We start from the raw sequence: 22,213 nt of genomic DNA on the forward strand, positions 1-22,213 counted from the left end.
TGCTGAAAAGAAAGGGTCAAGGTCATCGAGTAGCAGTGTGGGCATTACAGGAAAAGCATCAGAAACTCAGAAATATCTGAGTATGGCCTTCTCCCTTATATGACCACAAAAGTCATAAGATGAAAGGACTTCTTAGGCCATTTAGTTTATGTGATGGCCTTCAGGAAGAAATATACCTAAACCATGCAAAAGAAAAAAGGAAAAATAGCAATCTTATCTGAAAAATGTTTCAGAGAAAAACGATTCTCTAGCTTTTATCAGTATAGTATGCCAATGTGCACCATCCCTGTCAGCAAATACTTCTTTATAACTATCTTAAATTCCTCACACTATTCTTTCAGGGTCTTCACCTCCTATTCCCAGTCAAAAGAGGAAAGAACAATTGACATTTATTGTGATACTTTGCTATGCTTATGTTAAAGAATAATTGCCTTGCCTTAGTCTTCCACTAACCAACTTAAATTGGTGCCTTAAATGTCAAACATAACAAAGTGTGTCCAAATATATTCAACTCTATCCAGTAAGGAGTACACATGTAAACAAATACTGCTTAAAATATTTGGCAAAATGTGCACACCATGTTCATAGCAGCAATATTCACAAAAGGTGGATGCAGCCCAAATGTCCATTGATGAATGGAGATACACAAAATGTGAGGCAGGGCGCCATGCCACACACCTGTAGTCCCAGCTACTCAGGAGGCTGAGGCAAGAGAATCATTTGAGCCTAGGATTTTGAGGCGAACCTGGGTAACATAGTAAGAAACCCATCTTAAAAGATATGTGGTGTATATATACAGTGGAATATTATTCAACCATAAGTAGAGAGGGCATTCTGACACATGCTACGACATGGATCAACCTTGAGGACATTTACTAAGTGAAATAATCCAGGCACAACAAGACAAGTACTGAAAGATTCCTCTCTCAAGTGAGGTAGTTAGAGTAATCAGATTCCTAGAGACAGAAAATAGAATGGTGGTTTCCAGGAGTAGAGGGAAGGAGGGAATGGGGAGTTATTGCTTAATGGGTACAGAATTTCAGTTTTGCTAGTTCTAAAGATGGATGGTGGTGATGGTAGCACAACAAGGTGAATGTACTTAATGCCACTAAAATGTGCACTCAAAAAATGGTTACAATGGTAAATATGTTATGTATATTTTACCACAACTTTTTAAAAAGAAAATAAATAATTTATAATATACTTATTACCAATATATATACATATATATATTTGCCGTAACTCTGTAAGTACAGTAAACAATTTCAGAAAGACTTAAGACATAACATTCCTGAAATGTGGGACCAAAAAAGATGGATAAGCAGTATTTCAAAAGTTAATTCCATAATTATCAACAGTTCTCTAGGTCTCTTAACTTCAAATTCATCAAAAGAAGTCTAAGGTTTTTTACTTAAAAGTTATTTTTCTCTTTTTAAAAAGATTTATGAAAAGCTGTCTTTTAAAGATGCCAAATCTTACAAAGGCTTTGGCAATTCTGAACTATAAAGAAGATGGTTACTACAAACTGTAACTCTGTAGTGCAATAAATTATTCATTTTTGAAAAACAGTGGCAGAAACCCCATCACACCTTCTTCGGTGGTCTCTTCTCCAGCTAAGGGAATGCTGAAGCCATCCTCATACTCCGCAGTCACATTGACCAAATACAGGGTCTCTGGCTTCAGGTTGCTGAGAACAACACTGGTGCTCGATGCTGGCTCCACCACAGTGACCTCATCATCCCCAGTCGCTTCTTTGTAGGTGATGTGATATGAAAAAACATTTTCTCCAGCTGGAGACCAGTTGGTTTTGAAACCATAAGAAGTCACTTCTGAAAAACTAAGATCCTTTGGAGGGACATAAGCTATTAAAAAAAAAAGACAGTTAAAAATGTTTGACTCTATAAAACAAAACAGTAACCAATATTTCAATGTTTATAAAATGGTTTACATTAATTTGGGAGAATGGTGCTCATTGAGACTACTGCACTGAGTACCTCATCTACATTTGACCATTGAGAGAAAGCCCCCCACAACTTACAACCCAACAAGAGATCTTGATTATTCACCTTGACTATCCATAATACTAACTTCTATTATTTAAATGACTGATTAAATTTGAATGTGAATTTTGAGATTCTTAAAGCAGTAGTAATAGAATGGCCTTGCCCACAATTGGAATATTTAAACCATAGCAGACCTAAAATGAACCATGTACATTTTCCCATTCATCCCTGGTACTTGGATATTAACCTTTGGTGGTTTGCAGACAAATATTTCAAAGTAAAAATTATGGAATTTTTCCCAACAACAAAATATTTATTAAACTTAGCAGTTATTAAACTAAATCATAGAAAGAGACAACATTTAACACATACAGTGTATACTTAGGGGGCACACAGGCAAAATAAAGAAACGAGAGAATGCAACATTATTAACAATCCCCCAAAAAAAAAAAGCAGGAAGGGCATGGGGGCTAATGCCTATGATCTCACCACTTTGGGAGACTGAGGTGGGTGGATCACCTGAGGTCAGGAGTTCAAGACCAGACTAGCCAACATGGGGAAACCCCATCTCTACCAAAAAAAAAAAAAAAATAGAAAAATTAGCCAAGTGTGGTGGCACACTCCTGTAGTTCCAGCTACTGGGGAGGCTGAGGTGCAAGAATTGCTTGAACTGGGGAGGCAGATATTGCAGTGAGCATAGATTGCACCACTGCACTCCAGCCTGGGTGACCTCCAGCCTGGGTGACAGAGTGAGACCCTCTCCCAAAAAAAAAAAAAAAAAAAAAAGCAGTACATAGGAAAGCCAACTGAGTGAAAGTGATAGCATGATAGTGCTAGGACAGTTACAGCTTAGGAAGGCTTAATGAAAAGGATGGGACTCTTTATTATTATAATACTTTGAGTTCTGGGGTACATGTGCAGAATGTGCAGGTTTGTTACATAGGTATACACGTGCCATGGTGGTTTGCCGCACCCATCAACTCGTCATCTACATTAGGTATTTTTCCTCATGCCATCCCTCCTCCAGCCCCCCCACCTTCCTATAGGTCCTGGTGTGTGATGCCCCCACCCCTGTGTCCATGTGTTCTCATTATTCAACTCCCACATATGAGTGAGAACATGCAGTGTTTGGTTTTCTGTTCTTGTGTTAGTTTGCTGAGAATGATGGTTTCCAGCTTCATCCATGTCCCTGAAAAGGACACAAACTCAAGGGATGGGACTTTTAACTAAACATTGAAAAGTAGATCAGGCAAATGAGGAAAATTCCAGATGTGACAAATGATGCCCAAAATGATTCAGGAAAGGAAATGCATAAAAAGAATCCAAAGGTCCAGGACTATATTCTCGTCACCTTTGAGTTGAAGGACCCAGCTCAGTGTCCAGCACATAGTGAACACCCCATACATGGGATTTGGATTGTAAATGACACATACATATGATAAAACTTGTTCCTAAACCTGCTTGAGGATCTAGGAACAGAAACATCTCATGACTCTTATAAGTAAACAGCTTTTTCACCAACTAAAATATGATCCATATCCAGGAGAAAGTCACATCTCAGAGCTAAGTAAACTAAGTTCAATAGTTTTCAATAACATAGGAAAGTTACTTTTTCTTGTCTATAAAAAGAATTGGAGAAGCATATTATCCACAGTTTTAGAACCAAAATTCTTTGTTCATGAAGAAATAACTTTTACTCTCAAAGTCTACTAACCTTTCTTCTTTATAGCTGCCAATTCTTGCTCAATTCTAAGGCAGATAGACTGTGTGAGTTCAAAAGATATCCTCTGAAAAGCATCAAAATCTTCCACCGTGAACACATGGGTCTCTGCAGGAGGAGAGGCAATAGCTTCCAATTCTGAGCGAACGGCATCCTTCACACCAACTGCAAAGATTTCAACATCTGAATTCCTTAGTTTTATCGCAGGATCTCTGAAAGCATCTGATGATTTCCCATCCGTGATAAGAATCATGACCTTTGGCACATTGCTTCTTGATCCCTTGCTAGGCACAAATATTTTTTCTCTGACATAAGTCATTGCTTTGCCAGTATTCGTAGATCCTCCTCTGTAAGGGAAGGTGTTTATTGCTTCAATTATATCTTCAACTTTGGTGAATTTTTTCAAAGTGAACTCAGTATGAGGATCCCGGCTGTATTGGACAAGACTAATCTGGACCCTATTTGGTGAAATTTCAAAACTTTTTACAAGAACTTCCAAAAAGGCTCTAACTTTAACAAAGTTTGCAATCCCAATGCTATAGGAGCCATCAACCAAAAACACAATATCAGCTTTTATATCCACACCACGTGAGCATTCTGTAAAGAGAAAAAAAGTACATTAAACTTCAATACATATTAATCATTAAAATATACATATCTAGCTTTCTTAGTAAGCATGCTTCTTAAAAAAAAAACAAACTATTGCAAATATTTCATTCAAAACTAAGTCCAAAGAAGTAAGGCATTCTGTCAAACAGATCTTCACATATTCCAAACACAATGATGCACACATTAACTTACCCACTTGAACTTTCATTGGCTGAGTCTTCTCCATTATTGAAATGGGTTCACTGGATGTCATTCCCTTCATGGCGGAAACACTGATCTGGTATTCTGTGTCTGCTGAGAGGTCGCGAACACTGAGTGTGGTTGTCTGAGGCCCCACACTCAGAGCGTGCTGTCGGCTTCCTGCGGTCATTGGTGTGAGGATGACTTTGTAGCCGGTCACTGGACTAGGAGATGGATTCCAATTTAGCTTAACATATTTTGAAGAGACTTCCATGGCAATCAAATTTGAAGGAGGCTCAACAACTAAAAAGTTACAAGCAGATAGTGATTAATAACAGTGCGATGTAACCTTACTAATTTGGTCTTTAGGTTTGGACCTTCAAATCTCCTTATTCAAATTAATCCTGAATATATTGAAAAGAGTTGCCCAATACTCTCCTCAGTCCCCAATTTCACATGTCCCTATCAAACCAAAAGTGGTTCAACACTTGGCTTTTAGTCAAATTGCTGAGAAGTTAATGGAATAAGAAAGTATTTGGAAGAAATTAATGTTGGGACACCTCATGCCTAATTCTTCTCTGAAACCAAGATTTCCATTCTGGTTTTGGTATTCACTCATTGTCTTCATTCTCAAGTACCAAAGTAGGCACTTGATAAATATTTGTTAAATCAATGCTTCATTCAATTCTTTAGGGAATTTTTCTCTCTTAATAACATCATAAAAGTATAATCTTTAAAAGATACTTTATAATATGCCAAGAAAGAGAAAGCATTTAGTAGTTCTTAAATGACAGGTTCTTATGATTTTAAACAATTTCATTTTCACTAGTTTCAGGGTAAGAAAAAAAGTTCAACTATGTCCACAGTGCCACCAAACAGAGGGGAAACAATGGCTTATAACATGCATATTGACACATGCATATCAATCCTCTAAAAAATGGTGATCCTTACTCAACATAGAACATAGTCATGTATTTGACAGTTAACATAAAGTATTTTAAGATATTTCAGACAATATCAAAATTCTGGATTTGTCAATGGAATCGACTTCCTGGAAGATATAGTTATAATTTTTTACAAATCAACCTGCAAGAAGTGTGTGTAAAAACAGGCCCAAATTTACACATCACGTCCTCAAAAAAGCAATCAGATGTAGGATATAAAAATGATGTTTATACCAAATAGGCAAAAGCTGGAAGCATTTCACTTGAAAACCAGCACAAGATGAGGTTGCCCTCTCTCACTATTCAACATAGTATTGGAAGTTCTGGCCAGAGCAATCAAGCAAGAAAAAGAAATAAAAAGCATCCAAATATGAAGAAAGGAAGTCAAACTATCCCTGTTTGCAGATGACATAATCCCTCTAGAAAACTGCATAGTCTCAGCCCAAAAGCTTCTTAAGCTGATAAACAACTTTAGCAAAGTCTCAGGATATAAAATAAATGTGCAAAAATTGCTAGCATTCCTATACACAACAACAGTCAAGCTGAGAGCCAAATCAGGAACGAACTCCCATTCACAATGGGAGTTGTGAATAATAGGATAAAATACCTAGGAATACAGCTAATTAGTTAGGTGAAAGATCTCTTCAAGGAGAACTACAAACCACTGCTCAAAGAAATCAGAGATGACAATGGAAAAACATTTCATGCTCATACACAGAAAAAATCAATATCATTAAAATGGCCATACTGCCAAAAGCAATCTATAGATTGGCCTCTATTCCTATTAAACTACCACTGAGATTCTTCACAGAACTAGAAACAACTATTTTAAATTTCATATGGAACAAAAAAGAATCCGAATATCCAAGGCAATCCTAAGCAGAAAGAACAATGCTGGAGGTGCACGCTATCTGACTTCAAACTATGCTACAGGGCTGTGGTAACCAAAACAGCATAGTACTGGTACAAAAACAGACACCTAGACCAATGGTACAGAATAGAGAATCCAGAAGTGAGACTGAACACCTACAACCATCTGATCTTCAACAAACCTGACAAAAACAAGCAATGGGGAAAGGACCCCCTATTCAATAAATGGTGCTCAGATAACTGGCTAGCCATATGAAGAAGATTGAATCTGGACCCCTTCCTTAGACCATAGACAAAAATCAACTCAAGATGGATTAAAGACTTAAATGTAAGACCCAAAACTGTAAAAATCCTGGAAAACAACCTAGGCAATACCATTCAGGACATAGGCCCTGGCAAAGATTTCATGACAAAGAGGGCAAAAGCAATTGCAACAAAAACAAAAATTGACAAATGGGATCTAATTAAATTAAAGAGTTTCTTCATGGCAAAAGAAACTACTAACAGGGTAAACAGACAACATACAAAATGGGAGAAAATTTTTGCAAACTATGCATCCAACAAAGGTCTAATATCCAGCATCTATAAGGAACATAAACAAATTTACAAGAAAACAACACACAACCCCATTAAAAAGTGGGCAAAGGACATAAACAGACACTTTTCAAAAGAAGACATCCATGTGGTCAACAATCATACAAAAAAAAGTTCAACATTACTGATTATTAGAGAAACGCAAATCAAAACCACAATGAGACACCATCTCACACCAGTCAGAATGGCTATTATTAAAAAGTCAAAAAATAACAAATGCTGGTGAGGTAGTGGAGAAAAAGGAATGCTTATATACTGTTGGTGGGAGTGTAAATTAGTTCAACCATTGTGAAAGACAGTGCAGCAATTCCTCAAAGAACTAAGAACAGAAACACCATTTGACCCAGCAATCCCATTACTGGGTATATACCCAAGGAATATAAATTATCCTATTATAAAGATAAATGCACACATATATTCGCTGCAGCACTATTCACAATATCAAACACTTGGAATTAACCTAAAACCCTATCAATGATAGACTGGATAAGGAAAATGTGGTACATATATACCATGGAATACTATACAGCCATGAAAAAGAACAAGATCATGTCCTTTGCAGGGACATGGATAGAGCTAGAGGCCATTATCCTTAGCAAACTAACACAGGAATAGAAAACCAAATACCACAGGTTCTTGCTTATAAGTGGGGGCTAAATGATGAGAACACATGGATACATACAGGGAAACAACACACACACTGGAGCCTATTGGAGGGTTGAAGGTAGGAGGAGGGAGAGGATCAGGAAAAATAACTAATGGGTACTAGGCTTACTACCTGGGTGATGAAATGATCTGTACAACAAGCCCCCATGAAACAAGTTTATCTATGTAACAAACCTGTACATGTACCCCTGAACTTAAAAGTTTTAAAAATGAAAATAATTTTAAAAATAAAGAAATATATATATATTTTTTTAAATGATGTTTAAGTAGAAAGTAGTAGGAGGGAAGCCACAGAGATGCCACATGGAAATTTGGCCAAACCTGAGGGATACAGAGGCAGTACAGGCTAGTCCAGCAGAAGAGAGAAGCCTTAGGTTAGTCCAGCAGAAGAGAGAAGACACTAAAGAGAAATCACACACCTGTGATGTAGCCCCAGCCCCCTACACAGGGAAAGTTCCAACAGTGGCAGAATAAAAGTCTGGCCTACCCTTGCATACATGCAACTGCACCCCAGGAAGAATTAAACTGTTTAAAAGATTGAGTAAAGAGAAGTAATCAGAGAAAAGTGGAGGTGAGTGAGATGGATTTTATAATAATACAAAGCAAAAAGGTTAGACAGTAGACAGTAAAATAAAGGATAGATTGAGAGCCCATGAAGTAATGAGAGGTTCTGAGACAGAATTAGGGCCAATGAACATTTTGACAAAATGTTCAGAGATTGAAGATTAAAGAGTTTGTATGATTGAAGATGTCACTATTTAGAATTTATGTTTAATCACTTATCGATTCTCAGGCTGAGAGGAGAACAATGATGGAAAAATATAAAGGCTTTGGGTCGTTATTTTTAATGTTCAAAAGGATGCTTTTGAAATGTCTTTTCTTTCTCCCATGTATTTAGAAGTAATAACTAATAGAAATGGGAGAATTTTCTAATGGGAGGATCACATTGACTGATCTTTGAAATATTCTTAAAAGCTTTCAAAACATTAGGCAGAGTATAATGATAGAAAACCCTTGTCCTTAGCCAGTTAACAGAAACATTGTTATCAAGTTGCAAATGTCTTTCCAGCCCATCAATGTTTAAAACAGAGTGCAAGATAATTAAAGCAAGTAGCAGAATAGCATAATTAGACAGACATTCAATGTACACAAAAGAGTCTTAAAGAAAAAAGTAAATCATAACTTTCCCCCACCAAAAAAATTTTAAGAACTGTGCAATGATACATTTTATTGAATGTTCCACTGGAAGGAAAAACAATACAAATGGTATCAACAAGTTGAGTTGCTAAAAAACAACACAATGGAGTATACAATTGGAGAATCACTGGAAGAAATATTTAAATAAATATGTCTACTTCTAAGATAACTATAAATACTCAAACAACGGAAAAGACTAACACATGGGGAACACTAAACAGTCTACTCACCTTCTTCTCCACTAACCAATTCACCAAGTTGTTCATCAACACCTGAGCACACCTGGGAGATGATCTCATTCTGAATATCCACAATTGCATCAAAGTTGGCCACATTGAAAACATGGTTCAGTGAAGGTGTGGAGGCAATTTGTTTGAGTTCTTTTGCATCTGCAGCTTTAATGCCTTCAAAACAAAAGGATAAGGACATATTGAAATGGGAAATGTGCCAATTGACTTGGAGAAGTTCTTCGTTTTCTCCGTTTTTCACAACTGAAGACATATTCAAATCATCATTAAGTCATAAGCCAGAATTGCTTTGCTTCATAACGAATGTGCAACTGTGCAGATGACAAAAACATTTTGTAATTTGACATATAGTGGCCAGCCAAAGAGGAAAACAAATGGTTGGTTAAACAGAGTGGGCTTTCATCCCAACCATACCATCATATGTCTTTGCCATCTGTAAAGATAATACTTTTTTCTTCCAGAGTCCTGAATAAGCTGGAGCCCTCTGAATTCTTCAAGTATTACATAATATAGGAAACACATAAAAAACACTTAATGATAATACAAGGAGGATCTTTATTAGAATCATTGGCCCAGCATTCTTTGAAAAGTAGAGAGCTGGCAAAGAATGTGAATACCACCTTCCTAAATACATATGCTAAGGGAGTTATATGAGGGAAATAGATAAGCAGAATTTTTACTTAAAGACAATTTAAGTCTTTAATATTACACTATAAAAATGCAATAAACACTTCTAATAGCATCCTTCTTTGAGGAATCAATCTTTCATCTTCCTAAACGTTAAGTATACTGTAGGAGTTGTAAAATGGAAATAATTAACTGAATTTAACCTACCCAAGGAGAAAACTTCAACTCCAACATTACGAAGCTCTCTTGCTGGAATTTCCACTTCATCCTGGGATTTTCCATCCGTAATAATAATTGCCACTTTAGGAAAGCCAACTCTTGCCCCAGCAGATTCCGTGAAAGTATTTTTAACTAAATAATCAATGGCATCCCCTAAAGGGAAAAGAAACATGTTCATTTACTCTGTACTACACAATTTTTCCAAAGTCAAAAACTATGTGAACAATGTCAAAAATATTTAATATGTAATAGGCAATGCATCATTTCTTTCTGAAACAGACATTTCATTTATTTTTAACTTTAAAAAAATCTGTAGAACATACCTGTCATTGTGTTGCCACCTTTATATGGAATTTTTTTTATTGCAGCAAGAAGTTCATCCCTTTGGTAGTACTGATTTAAGTTAAATTCAGTCCTGGTATCAGAGCTGTATTGAACAACTCCAACTCTTGTCTTCTCTTCCCCAATGTCAAAAGCAGACACAAGAGCAGCAATAAAGTCTAAAATGTACTTGAAATTATTTCTTCCCACACTCCAAGAGCCATCCACAAGGAAAACCAAATCAGTCCAGGCACTGACAGAGCATTCTGAAATACATTTGATATCTTTTTAAATGATGCTTTATTAAATCAGCTCATCAATACGTGCTAACATTGCAAAAATGTTGGTTACTTATATCATTCTGTTCATTAGAACATATTCACCAATTGTTCTTTACCCACATGCACAAAGAAATATACAATTTTACTAACAACACATAGAAGCATTTTCAATGCCTTTATCAAGATGAATTCATGGAACTAGATGTCTTTAAATTGCTTTAGAAGACATTATACAAAAAAAGATAAATAGATCTATAACCTGCTCTCCAGGGGCATAAAGTCCAAGTATTCGTGCTATCAACCTCTCCATTTTTATAAACTATACCGTCACTCTTCTTTACAAGTACAAATTTTATAAAACATTTAGGAGTCATACAAAAGAAATATAAGCAAAGGGTTTTTATTCCTTGGTATATATCAACAAATAAATACAAAATAATTGCTGTACCATTCAAGGAAGTGCAGTTGAGTTGAAGACCTAGTTTGTTAATATTCTCTTGCAATTTTCAATATAATTCTCTAAAGTTTGCATTAGGGTTAGTCTAGAGGGCTAAGGGAGCCTAACAGAAGTAAAAACAAGCATAAAATTATGCAAAATAGCCAAAATATATAGTCCTAATTATCAATATATTTAAATTTGACAATTAAAACCTACTTTTAGTGAACAAAGAGGGTAAACAATTATTTTTATTCAAAAGTTAAAAATCCATGTGGTATCTTGAAATTATCAGAATACAATGATCAGATTTTGTAACTGAATATGTTATCTTTCCTTCTCTCTATGGTGGAGGTCAGGTTGGTTTTATGAAAATCTGTATTTGTAATGCAATACCAAGTGAATTTTCTGATGATGATTTTGTTCTTGCAGTCAGCTGATAGGTAATAAAAGTAGTATTTGGCTAGGAAGAGAAGGAGAGGGTGCTGAAAAATTTTGCAAGCCAAATACAAGTTGTATGCTTAAATAAGTTTTGCACACTATTTAATAGGTCAATTTAAGCCTATTAAAAAGTCAATACTTGGCATAATACTTCAATTTAAAATAAATAATAATTGTTGAAAATATTCACATCTGAAATAATGATAAACAGTGTTCTGGAGGGAATATTTCCAGATAAAAAGACCTTTGTGTTTATAATCTTTTTATTGTCATTCTGGGTCATAAATCCAAGTTTTACGAGGTGACAAAATTAGAAGTCCAAGAAACCCCTTAAGGATCTATCCCCATAAGTCAGAAAAGCAGTATAAGACAAAAGGAGGCTAATAACTGCAAGATCTAGACTAAATAAAATTGCTTTCATCTGATTACAAATGCACCAATTTATAAGAGGTGTGTTCCAGAGACTCTCAAAAAGGTTACAACTACCATCAACTAAGGCCATGTAAATAACCTAGAGAGGAGCTAACATACACATAGACTTAGAAAAGTATTTTCATGGCAATTGTATTGCTTTGAACACTAGCTGAGGGCATCTCTCTCATGTTCCAGCCCTGTATTTCTCATATATTCCTAAGTACCACCTACTGCTATCAGTTTGTCTTTGAGAAATGAGTTGAGTCCTGAGATGTGCTTTGTTTTCACCTATTGCCAAAATTCTGCAGGAAAGGTTGGACACACACAATTTCAAAACACTCCCATTGAAAAGAATATCTAGTAAATAGAATGAAAAACTAGCTAGAATGTCAGAACTTAGGTTATAATGACTTAGTTATACATTATTCTTATATTGTCCATGCTCCTTCTAGATAAAGCTTATAGAAATTAATATAGGAATAAGATCAATCTATGTATATAATTGGAACATCTGTTCTGTCCTACATTTATGACTCCCATGAATCTATGCAAAAATAGTAAGAGAAACACTCACTTTGTATCTCGGTTTTTCCAGGTTTCTTCTCCACTGGCTTTGTTGAACTACCTGTTTGAACTAAGTTAAAACTTTATTATTACAAAAGGAAATGAACCCAAGCAGATATTCTCTTTAAAATAGAATAAATATATTATATTAGTTTTTGTTATTGTCTCTTAAATGTATGGCCCTGCCCTGCTGGTCATAGAATACTGCCAAATAATCATTCCCTTGCAAGTAAGTTATTTTAGTGATATTTTTGAGATTTTTCAAAAAGATATTCACATTGTTGTCCAGCAAAGTTTAACATTTTTAATGCTCTTCATTCATAACATTACTGACCAGATTTATAAATCAGGAATGAATTATTCATGTCCACTAATAACTAGGATAACAGAAAAAAATAGTTAGTACTGGTGTAAATTAACTTTGTATCATAAAAGATTAAATCTGCAGTTGGAAAAACCTTCTGCAAAATAAAAAGTATACAAATATTTTAATTTATATGTGTGCTTACTTGTTAGTTGTCCTATAACTGGTACACTTTCTTCTACTTCATCATATGAAGTTATTGTCACCACATACTCTGTTTCAGGTACAAGTTCTGACAATAACGTTTCAGTGGTACTAGCTGCAAGGGTAAATTCTTTAGTAGGCCCATCTGGAAATATAAAAAGGAAAAACATGAATGCAACAAAACATTTTTCACATATAACACAACACAATACATTGTAATTCCCAGAGGTACTCAAAATCTGAAAAATTCAGTATATACATTTTTTCAGGACACTCAAACATTATTTTTTACTGCCTTCCAAAACTAAAATTTTGAATTTTAGAAATTTAATAAATGGACTGGTATTGCTTTTATTTGTTACAATCATATTTAATACTTGTTTGAGAATTCCAGACATTTCTAGTTTAAAGGTATACCAGAATATCAAACTAAAAATCTTTCATTGGTTTTGGAGACTAATGGTAGATAACAGTTTTATAAATGAGAGATAAAGCAGAGAAAATGAATTTAATTTTAAATTATGCATTGGAGGAGAGCAGAGAGAGAGAAATAAGAGATGAAAATAAACTCAAAGAAAACAAACCCCATAGGTTTAGACCAACCCCTAGTGGGAAAAAATCTGTGTGGAAGCAGTGCATATTCCATACTCAAATGGCTACATGTCTTAATGGGTAACATTGACCTCTGCATTGACTTAAGCAGGTATCAAATATTTCAAGGTCCAGTATAACCAGGTGTTTACTTATATTTTGGCAGTTATGTACTCCCTTCTACATTCTGTTAATTCTCAATTCAATCAGGAAACCTGGTGGTTCCTGGGAATTACGTGCCTGACTATATTTTTAATTATATTGTTTTCATCAAAATATAAATAATTAGGAAAGATAACAGGTGCAACAGACCACTGAAAAAATGCTCTTGGTTTGCAGGTGGAACATGCAAAACCAACCAAGATCCCCAGAGGACATTAAGACTCTCAGACTCTGCCAGGATGGGTAGCCCCAGTGCCAGTTTTGGAAGTGTTGGGTGTCAAGTTATTCCCAACATCTAGAAACTGGATGGACCCTGTTAGAACTGATTTTCTGCTTTGGAATGAATAAGTTAACTGCAAATATATTTGGGGAGAAAAGACTGAAAGAGAAAAAAGTAAATTTTTTATCCCTTTTTAAGTTTTTAAATCATCTTTTTAAAAAAAGCTGTTTCCTGGTAAATTGATATGTAAAATCATTGGTATTTTTAAAGGCTAAAAGATAAATAAACACAGTTCTAGTAATAAGTTGTGTTGACATCTTCCACCTCTACTGTCAGCCAGTCAAGACTTCTTCCTACCATTTAGCTAATGTTAGTGGAAGTAGTTATTTTCTTTGTTTTTTTTTAGTATTTTTTAAATTATACTTTAAGTTCTAGAGTACATGTGCACAACGTGCAGGTTTGTTACATACGTATATGTGTGCCATGTTGGTGTGCTGCACCCATTAACTCTTTACATTAGGTATATCTCCTAATGCTATCCCTCCTCCCTCCCCCCACCCCATGACAGGCCCCAGTGTGCGATGTTCCCCTTCCTGTGTCCATGTGTTCTCATTGTTCAATTCCCACCTATGAGTGAGAACATGTGGTGTTTGGTTTTTTGTCCTTGCAATAGTTTGCTAAGAATGATGGTTTCCAGCTTCATCCATGTCCCTATAAATGACATGAACTCATCCTTTTTTATGGCTGCATAGTATTCCATGGTATATATGTGCCACATTTTCTTAATCCAGTCTATCATTGACGGACATTTGGGTTGGTTCCAAGTCTTTGCTATTGTGAATAAGTGCCACAATGAACATACGTGTGCATGTGTCTTTATAGCAGCATGACTTATAATCCTTTGGGTGTATACCTAGAAATGGGATGGCTGGGCCAAATGGTATTTCTAGTTCTAGATCCTTAAGGAATCGCCACTCTGTCTTCCACAATGGTTGAACTAGTTACAGTCAGAAGAAATGGTTATTTTCTCATTCCATTTTAGAACTAAAAATTAATCAATAGAGTTTGGTTCTCCACATTTTGGCAACATTATTAACACTAAAGATAATGCCTGAGAACAAGCAAAACAAGTTTTGTTTTGTTTTCCAAGGATTCAGCCTAGTGTCTATGGAATCCACCTAGCCAAAGTAAACTCTTATCTGTCATCATGGTTGTTTACCATTATCACAGAATAGTGTTTCCTGGATACTGAAATGTGTAGGACACTGGGTAAGGTGTAACAACTTACTTCATCAGCTGATACTTTAAATGTTGAAAAGATTAAGTAATTCAAGAATGCCAAGGAATGAGGATTTGATTCTATAAAATCAAAGGTTACTAACAATATTCTGATCAGGTAAAAATAGAGTCAATTTTTAATAATAACAGCCTACCACAGCAAAACATGTTAAACTCAATAACATTAAAATATAATAGTGGATACTAGGCTGGAAATCTGAAACCTGAGTTCAGCAAATGTCTGGTGACATGGATCAAATCCCTCAGCCTTCCTAAAGCTCAGCTTCTTCATGATGAAATGGGAGAAGAGGTGGAGATTGAGTTATATCATCTTGATGCTTCTGTCCTAAAACCCCAGTCTCAAAACTTACCCGTTGTAGGGTCCACCGTTATTCTGTAACCCACAATTGGATCAACTGGTTTTGCCCATGACATATGAACAGTATTTTCATCTATAATTTTAAAATTCAAGTCTGAAGGTGGGTCAACTGCAAAAGAGAGAGTTTATATTATTAAACTTTTCAATGTCACAAAATGGTCAATTTAATTAATAAAGAATTGTGTTGAGCAAAGCTTTCTAAAATTGTCTTTGCATAAATTTGTTTCCAACAAATATAAAAGATATGTTGTTGGATAAGAATAAAACTAAAAGCTGACAAAACATCAGAGAGTATACATATTACAGAAGACAGCACAAAAAACACTTTTGATTCTTGAGTTGCTAGGTCATTCAAGAATGGCCAGCAAAATCAAGCATAATAGAAACATATTTGGATACAAGTACATACAAGTACAATGAAATCACATATAATAACCACATATGCAAACAATTCACATAACAATTAAAGGAATTTCGATACATGCTGAGTGCATTTTGAACAAGCATGCCAAATCACAACCTGCTTACAACCAGAGAAGTTAATTCAAAACGTTGACATAATATGTTTTTTTCCATAATATGGACAAGAATCAACGATGGTTTTGGTTCATTCTCTGCATTATTTGCCTTGTAATTATTCATTGTTATTTGATAAATCTCAATATGTAGCAGAGATGAAAAATATATTTTAATGAAAATGAGGAATCATGGGAAACAGTTATATCTGACAAGGAAATATACATTTAAATGTATATTCATATTCATAGGCAAGGATTCAAAAATAAGTGATGTCAATAATTTATAAATATATAAATAGTGATATTCAAAAGTTTATAAAACTAATATTCTGCCTGTTTACACCAGCTTGCTGAATGTTCCAGGGTGTAAACCAACACTATTGTTTCCTTTGCAGCAGGTATACTCCATACTAGAAAGGGCATTTTAGATTAAAATGCCAGTATGGTCCTTTACAAAACAATGGTTAATTATGAAAAGACAACATCAATGTATATTTATGGACATTTATTTACAGAACTTAAAGAAAACAGTGAAGAAGGATCAGTGATCTGAAGACATGACTGCGCATAAAAACTTGGAAAAGTCAATGACAGGGATAACTGAAAAGTACAGAAAGAAATAGTTTACATACAAAACTGTACAGCATCATGCATGTGTCAATGAAATGTTGACTTGTTTTTAGTTTCCCACAATGAACAAAAGCCTCCATGTACAGTAGTCATTACACAAAGACGTTTCCTAAATATTTTATAATGATATTCTCCCTACAATGTTCATGCCTCATCATGCAGCATTGTACTGACTCACTGTCAGTGCATGGTTGATGAATTAAAAATTATTACTCTTGAAACAGGTCAACAAATTAAGATGACTTTCAGCCACACTCTTCTTAAAATGTTTTAGTCTGAGAGTATTCCTTGTGAGTCAGAATTTTTGCATCTGTTTTGAGAGATTACAATTTCCTTTTAGGTTTTTTCAAAGGTCAATTAAAATACACTAGTAGCTTTGAGACATGAGTCACAGAATTTAACTGGGGTTAAAGATTTATGTAATATTAATAACATGTTTTAATGGAAATAATTAAGCAAACATTTGCTTTAGTGGACTGCTGCCTCCAACTATAGGAGATGGCTTTTTATTTTTATTGGATACACTAGTATTGGAATGAATGTTATATTCTTACTATCCATACACAGGCAGTGAGATTAGACTATTAATCTACATGCATAGTTTAATTACTCAACATTCTTCAGTCTTTAATCACATTTTGAGATTTAGCTGTACTCATCACTTAGTATAACATGCATGCAACAGATGTTAATAGGACAATGGGTATTAAGAATATCATTATAAAATATTGTTCCAATAGCAATGGCTCAGGACAAATTTAATGCAAAGGCAGACACACTGGCCTGAGCATGCTTTTAAAAAAAATCAGTACATGGAAAAACAGTACCACCAACCTTGGAAGGAAAATGACCTGAAGCAGCGGACATTAGGTTAAAACTGCTGAAGGGCAGTAGCAGCCCCCCTTGTTGATATCCAAATGACCAGGATTCCAGATAAACTGAAAAATTGACTGTGGGGAAAAGTCTTTAACATTTCAGAGGATCTTGAGGTGTTCATAGAAACTGTGGTATGTGGGAATCAAAGTAGGAAAGAATGGCCAACCCTCATGGGTACAACAGAGAGCCCGCTTCACTTTTCTTCTGGCCGATTTTATTGCATGTACAGCTTTTCAGGCATGCCATTCTATTTGTACATTTGTTTGTTTGTTTCATGACAAAATAATAATAAAGCAGATGTGAGTGTATGACCCGTGTCAACATAAATCAATGCTGAAAAATGTACTTTATTAATTTTGAAAATATTTTCTTTTACATAAAAATAATTCATAAACACCATTACATCATCACAGAGTCTAAGTGTTCCCTAAGACAATGCTGATGCTGGAAATTTTCTTTTCTTTTCTTTTCTTTTTTTTTTTGTTTTGAGACGGAGTTTCGCTCTTGTTTCCCAGGCTGGAGTGCAGTGGTACGAACTTGGCTCACCGCAACCTCAGCCTCCTAGGTTCAAGCGATTCTCCTGCCTCGGCCTCCTGAGTAGCAGGGATTACAGGCGTGCTCCACCATGCCTGGCTACTTTTGTATTTTTAGTAGAGATGGGGTTTCTCCATGTTGGTCAGGCTGCTCTTGAAGTCCTGACCACAGGGGATCCGCCCGCCTCGGCCTCCCACAGTGCTGGGATTGTAGGCATGAGCCACTGTGCCCAGCCCGAAAATTTTCAATTATGCGCTAGCTGCATATTGATTCTAACTGCAAAGAGCCACAGTTGCATAGGACGAGAATCTGAACCAAGAGAAACGGAATGAAAATTATAAATAAATAACAATCTTACATATATTCAAAAAACCTGAATACTGATAGTGAAGAGACTAAAATTTTAAGTATTTTTATTCTTATAGTTTAATTTCATATTTACAGATAATGTTTTTTGTTATCAAAACACTATGCTACGAAGACTCATTCTGATGAAATTTTTGTTACATAAACTGGCAGGATTTAGGACATTTTGGGAATGATAATAATAGCGAAACTTGCTGAGCGTTATAGAGTCCTCTATAACAGGCAGAGAGCTGGTTACTGTGTTGCCACTTTTTTCCTTATAAGAACCCAATGATGGGCCTTATTATCCCTGCTTTACAGATAAATCAGTGAAATTCAGAGAGATTAACACAGCCAATAGGCAACAACACTTGGATTCCATGGTCTGAACAAAACATACAGTTTTCTACTGTACTAGATTAAATGCAAAGTAGAAGAAATATTTCCATCAAAAATTAACTTTAGAAAACAATATTTATATGTAGTTGCTTTTAACCCATTTATGCCTGAGGTTGCAATTTTTTGAATTTTTGTAATCAGACCTTGGCAATGACCTTGAGCAGTAGGATATAAATCACTCCCACATGCTTAGCATTCCAATAATGGAACACTAGGCATAAATGGGTTTAATATATACACATTTTTAATATACACCTATATTTGTAAATATAAACAATATTCATATGTAGCTGATTTATATATATACATACACATATAATTATATGTGTATATATTATACATATTACATATGTATTACATATGTAATATTGTTATGACATATTACATATTATTATACATATATACATAAATATGTGGTATTCAGGTATCTCCAATTCAGATACAGATGAAATTTGGTATATTAACTTTATACACTTGTTCAAGCATTTAAAACTAAAGTGTCCATCTTGATATATAACTTTTTGAAACATTTTTAATAGGGCACCCAAAAAGGGGCTATGTCCAAGAAATTACCGGCCGCTTCAGAGATGAATGAAGGGAAGGATGGATAGACAGGTGGGAAAACGGATGAGAGGGAGTAGAGGAGTCTAATAAGTTTTGGTAAGTATATATAATGCGCTATAGATAAATCAAAACTAAGAATACACTACTAAAATATCTTGATGAACTAGTAAGATCTTTAGTTTGATATCTGTGATAACAACACTGGAAAGGATACTACCTTAATAGGAGAAACCTTGACAAATGTGCAACATGTGATGAGTTAACTATATTCTATAGGCATTAATTTACATTTGCCATGCAAAATTAGCATAACTTTAATGATCTTTGCCATGATATAGAAATTCATTTCATTTGAGTTTTCAAGGTACCATAAACAATCAGTTGAAAAGACAATATTTTAGAATAAGCTACAGATTATTTTGTACACATTACAAAACATGCCCTCTCATTAAACTTTCCGGATCAACCAGTTGTCAAGCACAAAGAAAGCACAGTGTGAGCAAACCAGCACTAACCTAGGACTAGAAGACTGGGGTCTTGTCTGTTTTTCATATCTAAGTAAGTGCGTTAGTTGACCAAGTGATTCAGCCTCTCTGGGCCTCATTTTCTCATTTGGAAAATGAGAGAAGTAGAATAGATGATCTCTATGTTAGCCTCTAGTTTGAAATTTCTGTTATAACACAAATTAGACATAGGATTATAAAAATATATACAAATTAGTCTCAACCTAGACACAAGACAAAGCTATAGCCACAACTCACTGATGAATTTATAATATTCAATTGTTCATTATATATTATAAACTATAAATCGGACTAACCAAAATTACACTGTTTTTCAGAAAACTTGTGTTCATCTCTAATCCTAGATTAATTAGAAAAGTGCCCAGTTCTCAGGGAATACTGACCATTAACCTTTATATGCAAAGTGTTAAGTTTTCTACAGGATAATTAACATACTGTATGATACATGAACCAAAAATAATTCATACATTCTAGGCCACTCAGATACAGTTGATAAAGTCTATGCAGTGATATGGTTGATAAAGTCTCTGCAGTGGCTAAAAATTATAAATACGAAGTGAAAAAAATCATTTCCACTCTTATTTCTATAGGATAAGATAACATAGTATGAAAAATATAGCTCCTAATACAAATAAGCAAAAGAAAAACAAGACAAAAATATTACCACTATAAAAAAGAAGAAATGCAAAAAGTGAATGCCAAAACATTTTAATTAATGTTTTCAAAAAGGTATTGGGTTTTTAATATACAAAACATTAAGGTCATAGAAAATGGCGACAAAATAGTATGAATATAAGAGTGCAAGTGTGAGTCATGAAAGGAAAAGAAACATAACTGTGGCTACTTTAGGACTCAGATCAAAATGGCATGGTACCAAATAGAGTCCCAAGTTGAAATTTTGAAATGCCCCCAACAGAAATATTTCAAAGAAATTCTGGTTCCAGCCCAGTGTCCCCAGAAAGGCTTTGGCCCCAAATTTTGTCAGCCCTTCAAAGGCTCCTAGCACCACTTAGTAGTCAACAGCAGAGCTGTGCTGTCCAACACGGGAGCAACCAGACATCTGTGGCTAGCAAGCTCTTAAAATGTGGCCAGTAGGAAATAAACTGTGCTGCCTGTAATCCCAGCATTTTAGGAGGCCGAAGCAGGTGGATCAATTGAGGCCAGGGGTTCGAGACCAGCCTGGCCAACATGGTGAAACCCCGTCTCTACTAAAAATACAAAAATTAGCCAGGCATGGTGGCAAACCCCTGTAGTACCAGCTACTCAGGAGGTTAAGGCATAGGAATCACTTGAACCCAGGAGGCGGAGGCTGCAGTGAGCCGAGATCAAGCCACTACACTCCAGCCTGGGCAACAGAGCAAGACTCTGTCTCAGGAAAAATAAAAATAATTTAAGGAATAAACTGCACTGTAAGTATAAAATACACACCCAATTGTCAAAGACTTAGTACAAAAAAAGTCAAGTATCTCACTAATAATTTTCATATTGGCCCCATGATGAAATAATTTAGGTTAAGTAAAATACATTATAAAATTTAATTTATCCTGTTTCTTTTTCCATTTTGAATGTGGCTACCAGAAAAAAATGTAGGTTACATATGTGGCTTACATTTGTGGTTCATACCATATTTCTATTTGACAATGCCAAACTAGAGAATAAGGCCAAAAAATGAATCCTATTAAAATATGATTATTAAATACTAACTTAAGGAGATGGGATACAAGAAAAGACACAGTTTAAGAAAGCAAAAAAAGAAAGAGCTGTACCATATGGAAATACACAAATTTAAAAGATAAAATATAATATGGGAATAATCAGAAATGTAGATAGTAAGCTGTTCTTTTTAACTGCACTTTGCTAACCAGCCAATCTAATTCAGAATCAATTTTTTCCACTTACATCATTTCCAGCCTAATTCTTTTTCTAAGAATTCTCAACTCTTTCTGATTTTCAAATAACTATTTTCTTAATGAGCAATAAATGGGCCACTTCAGTGAATTATCTAAAAATATCTGTAGTAGGGCCTCCAGAAGTTCCTCAAATAAAATTCCTTCCTAACAACGACATAGAAAGGAACATTAAAAGCAACCTCATCTGACTATTACTTCACAGAGGCCACTCTGAAAAGCCTCTACATTCATAAAATATTCGTCAGCTAAGAAAAGTCAGCAAGTTTCTGTCACTTTTCTTAACATGCCATACATTTTGGAAACACTCTGCTTCCCCTAATTTTTTTTTTACCTGTAGTCTTGAAGTAGAAAATCCAACACTATAGAAACCTTGAAAACCTTGGCATAATCATGCAAACAACCATACTTTCTCAGAGCCTCTAAAAAAGCACACCTTAACCC

General features: G+C 35.0%; 1 protein-coding gene across 6 annotated transcripts in view; it reads right to left on the bottom strand.

The window, feature by feature from the left end:
- Window positions 1–22,213, bottom strand: part of COL12A1 (collagen type XII alpha 1 chain) — a 121,961-nt gene that overhangs the window by 95,102 nt on the left and 4,646 nt on the right. For 4 of the 6 annotated variants that reach the window (XM_063724866.1, XM_054557760.2, XM_063724864.1 and 1 more), the window contains exons 3-11: window positions 15,465–15,581; window positions 12,844–12,987; window positions 12,345–12,404; window positions 10,201–10,464; window positions 9,866–10,030; window positions 9,014–9,187; window positions 4,525–4,815; window positions 3,718–4,320; window positions 1,590–1,862 (exon numbers count right to left, since the gene is read on the bottom strand). The exons of the other annotated variants lie outside the window; for them this stretch is intronic. In XM_063724866.1, the coding sequence (XP_063580936.1) occupies window positions 1,590–1,862; window positions 3,718–4,320; window positions 4,525–4,815; window positions 9,014–9,187; window positions 9,866–10,030; window positions 10,201–10,464; window positions 12,345–12,404; window positions 12,844–12,987; window positions 15,465–15,581 (2,091 nt within the window). The remainder of the gene's footprint in view (window positions 1–1,589; window positions 1,863–3,717; window positions 4,321–4,524; window positions 4,816–9,013; window positions 9,188–9,865; window positions 10,031–10,200; window positions 10,465–12,344; window positions 12,405–12,843; window positions 12,988–15,464; window positions 15,582–22,213) is intronic. 6 annotated transcript variants of the gene reach the window in all.

The sequence above is a fragment of the Pongo abelii genome, chromosome 5 (assembly GCF_028885655.2).
Source record: "Pongo abelii isolate AG06213 chromosome 5, NHGRI_mPonAbe1-v2.0_pri, whole genome shotgun sequence".
Lineage (NCBI taxonomy): Eukaryota > Metazoa > Chordata > Mammalia > Primates > Hominidae > Pongo > Pongo abelii.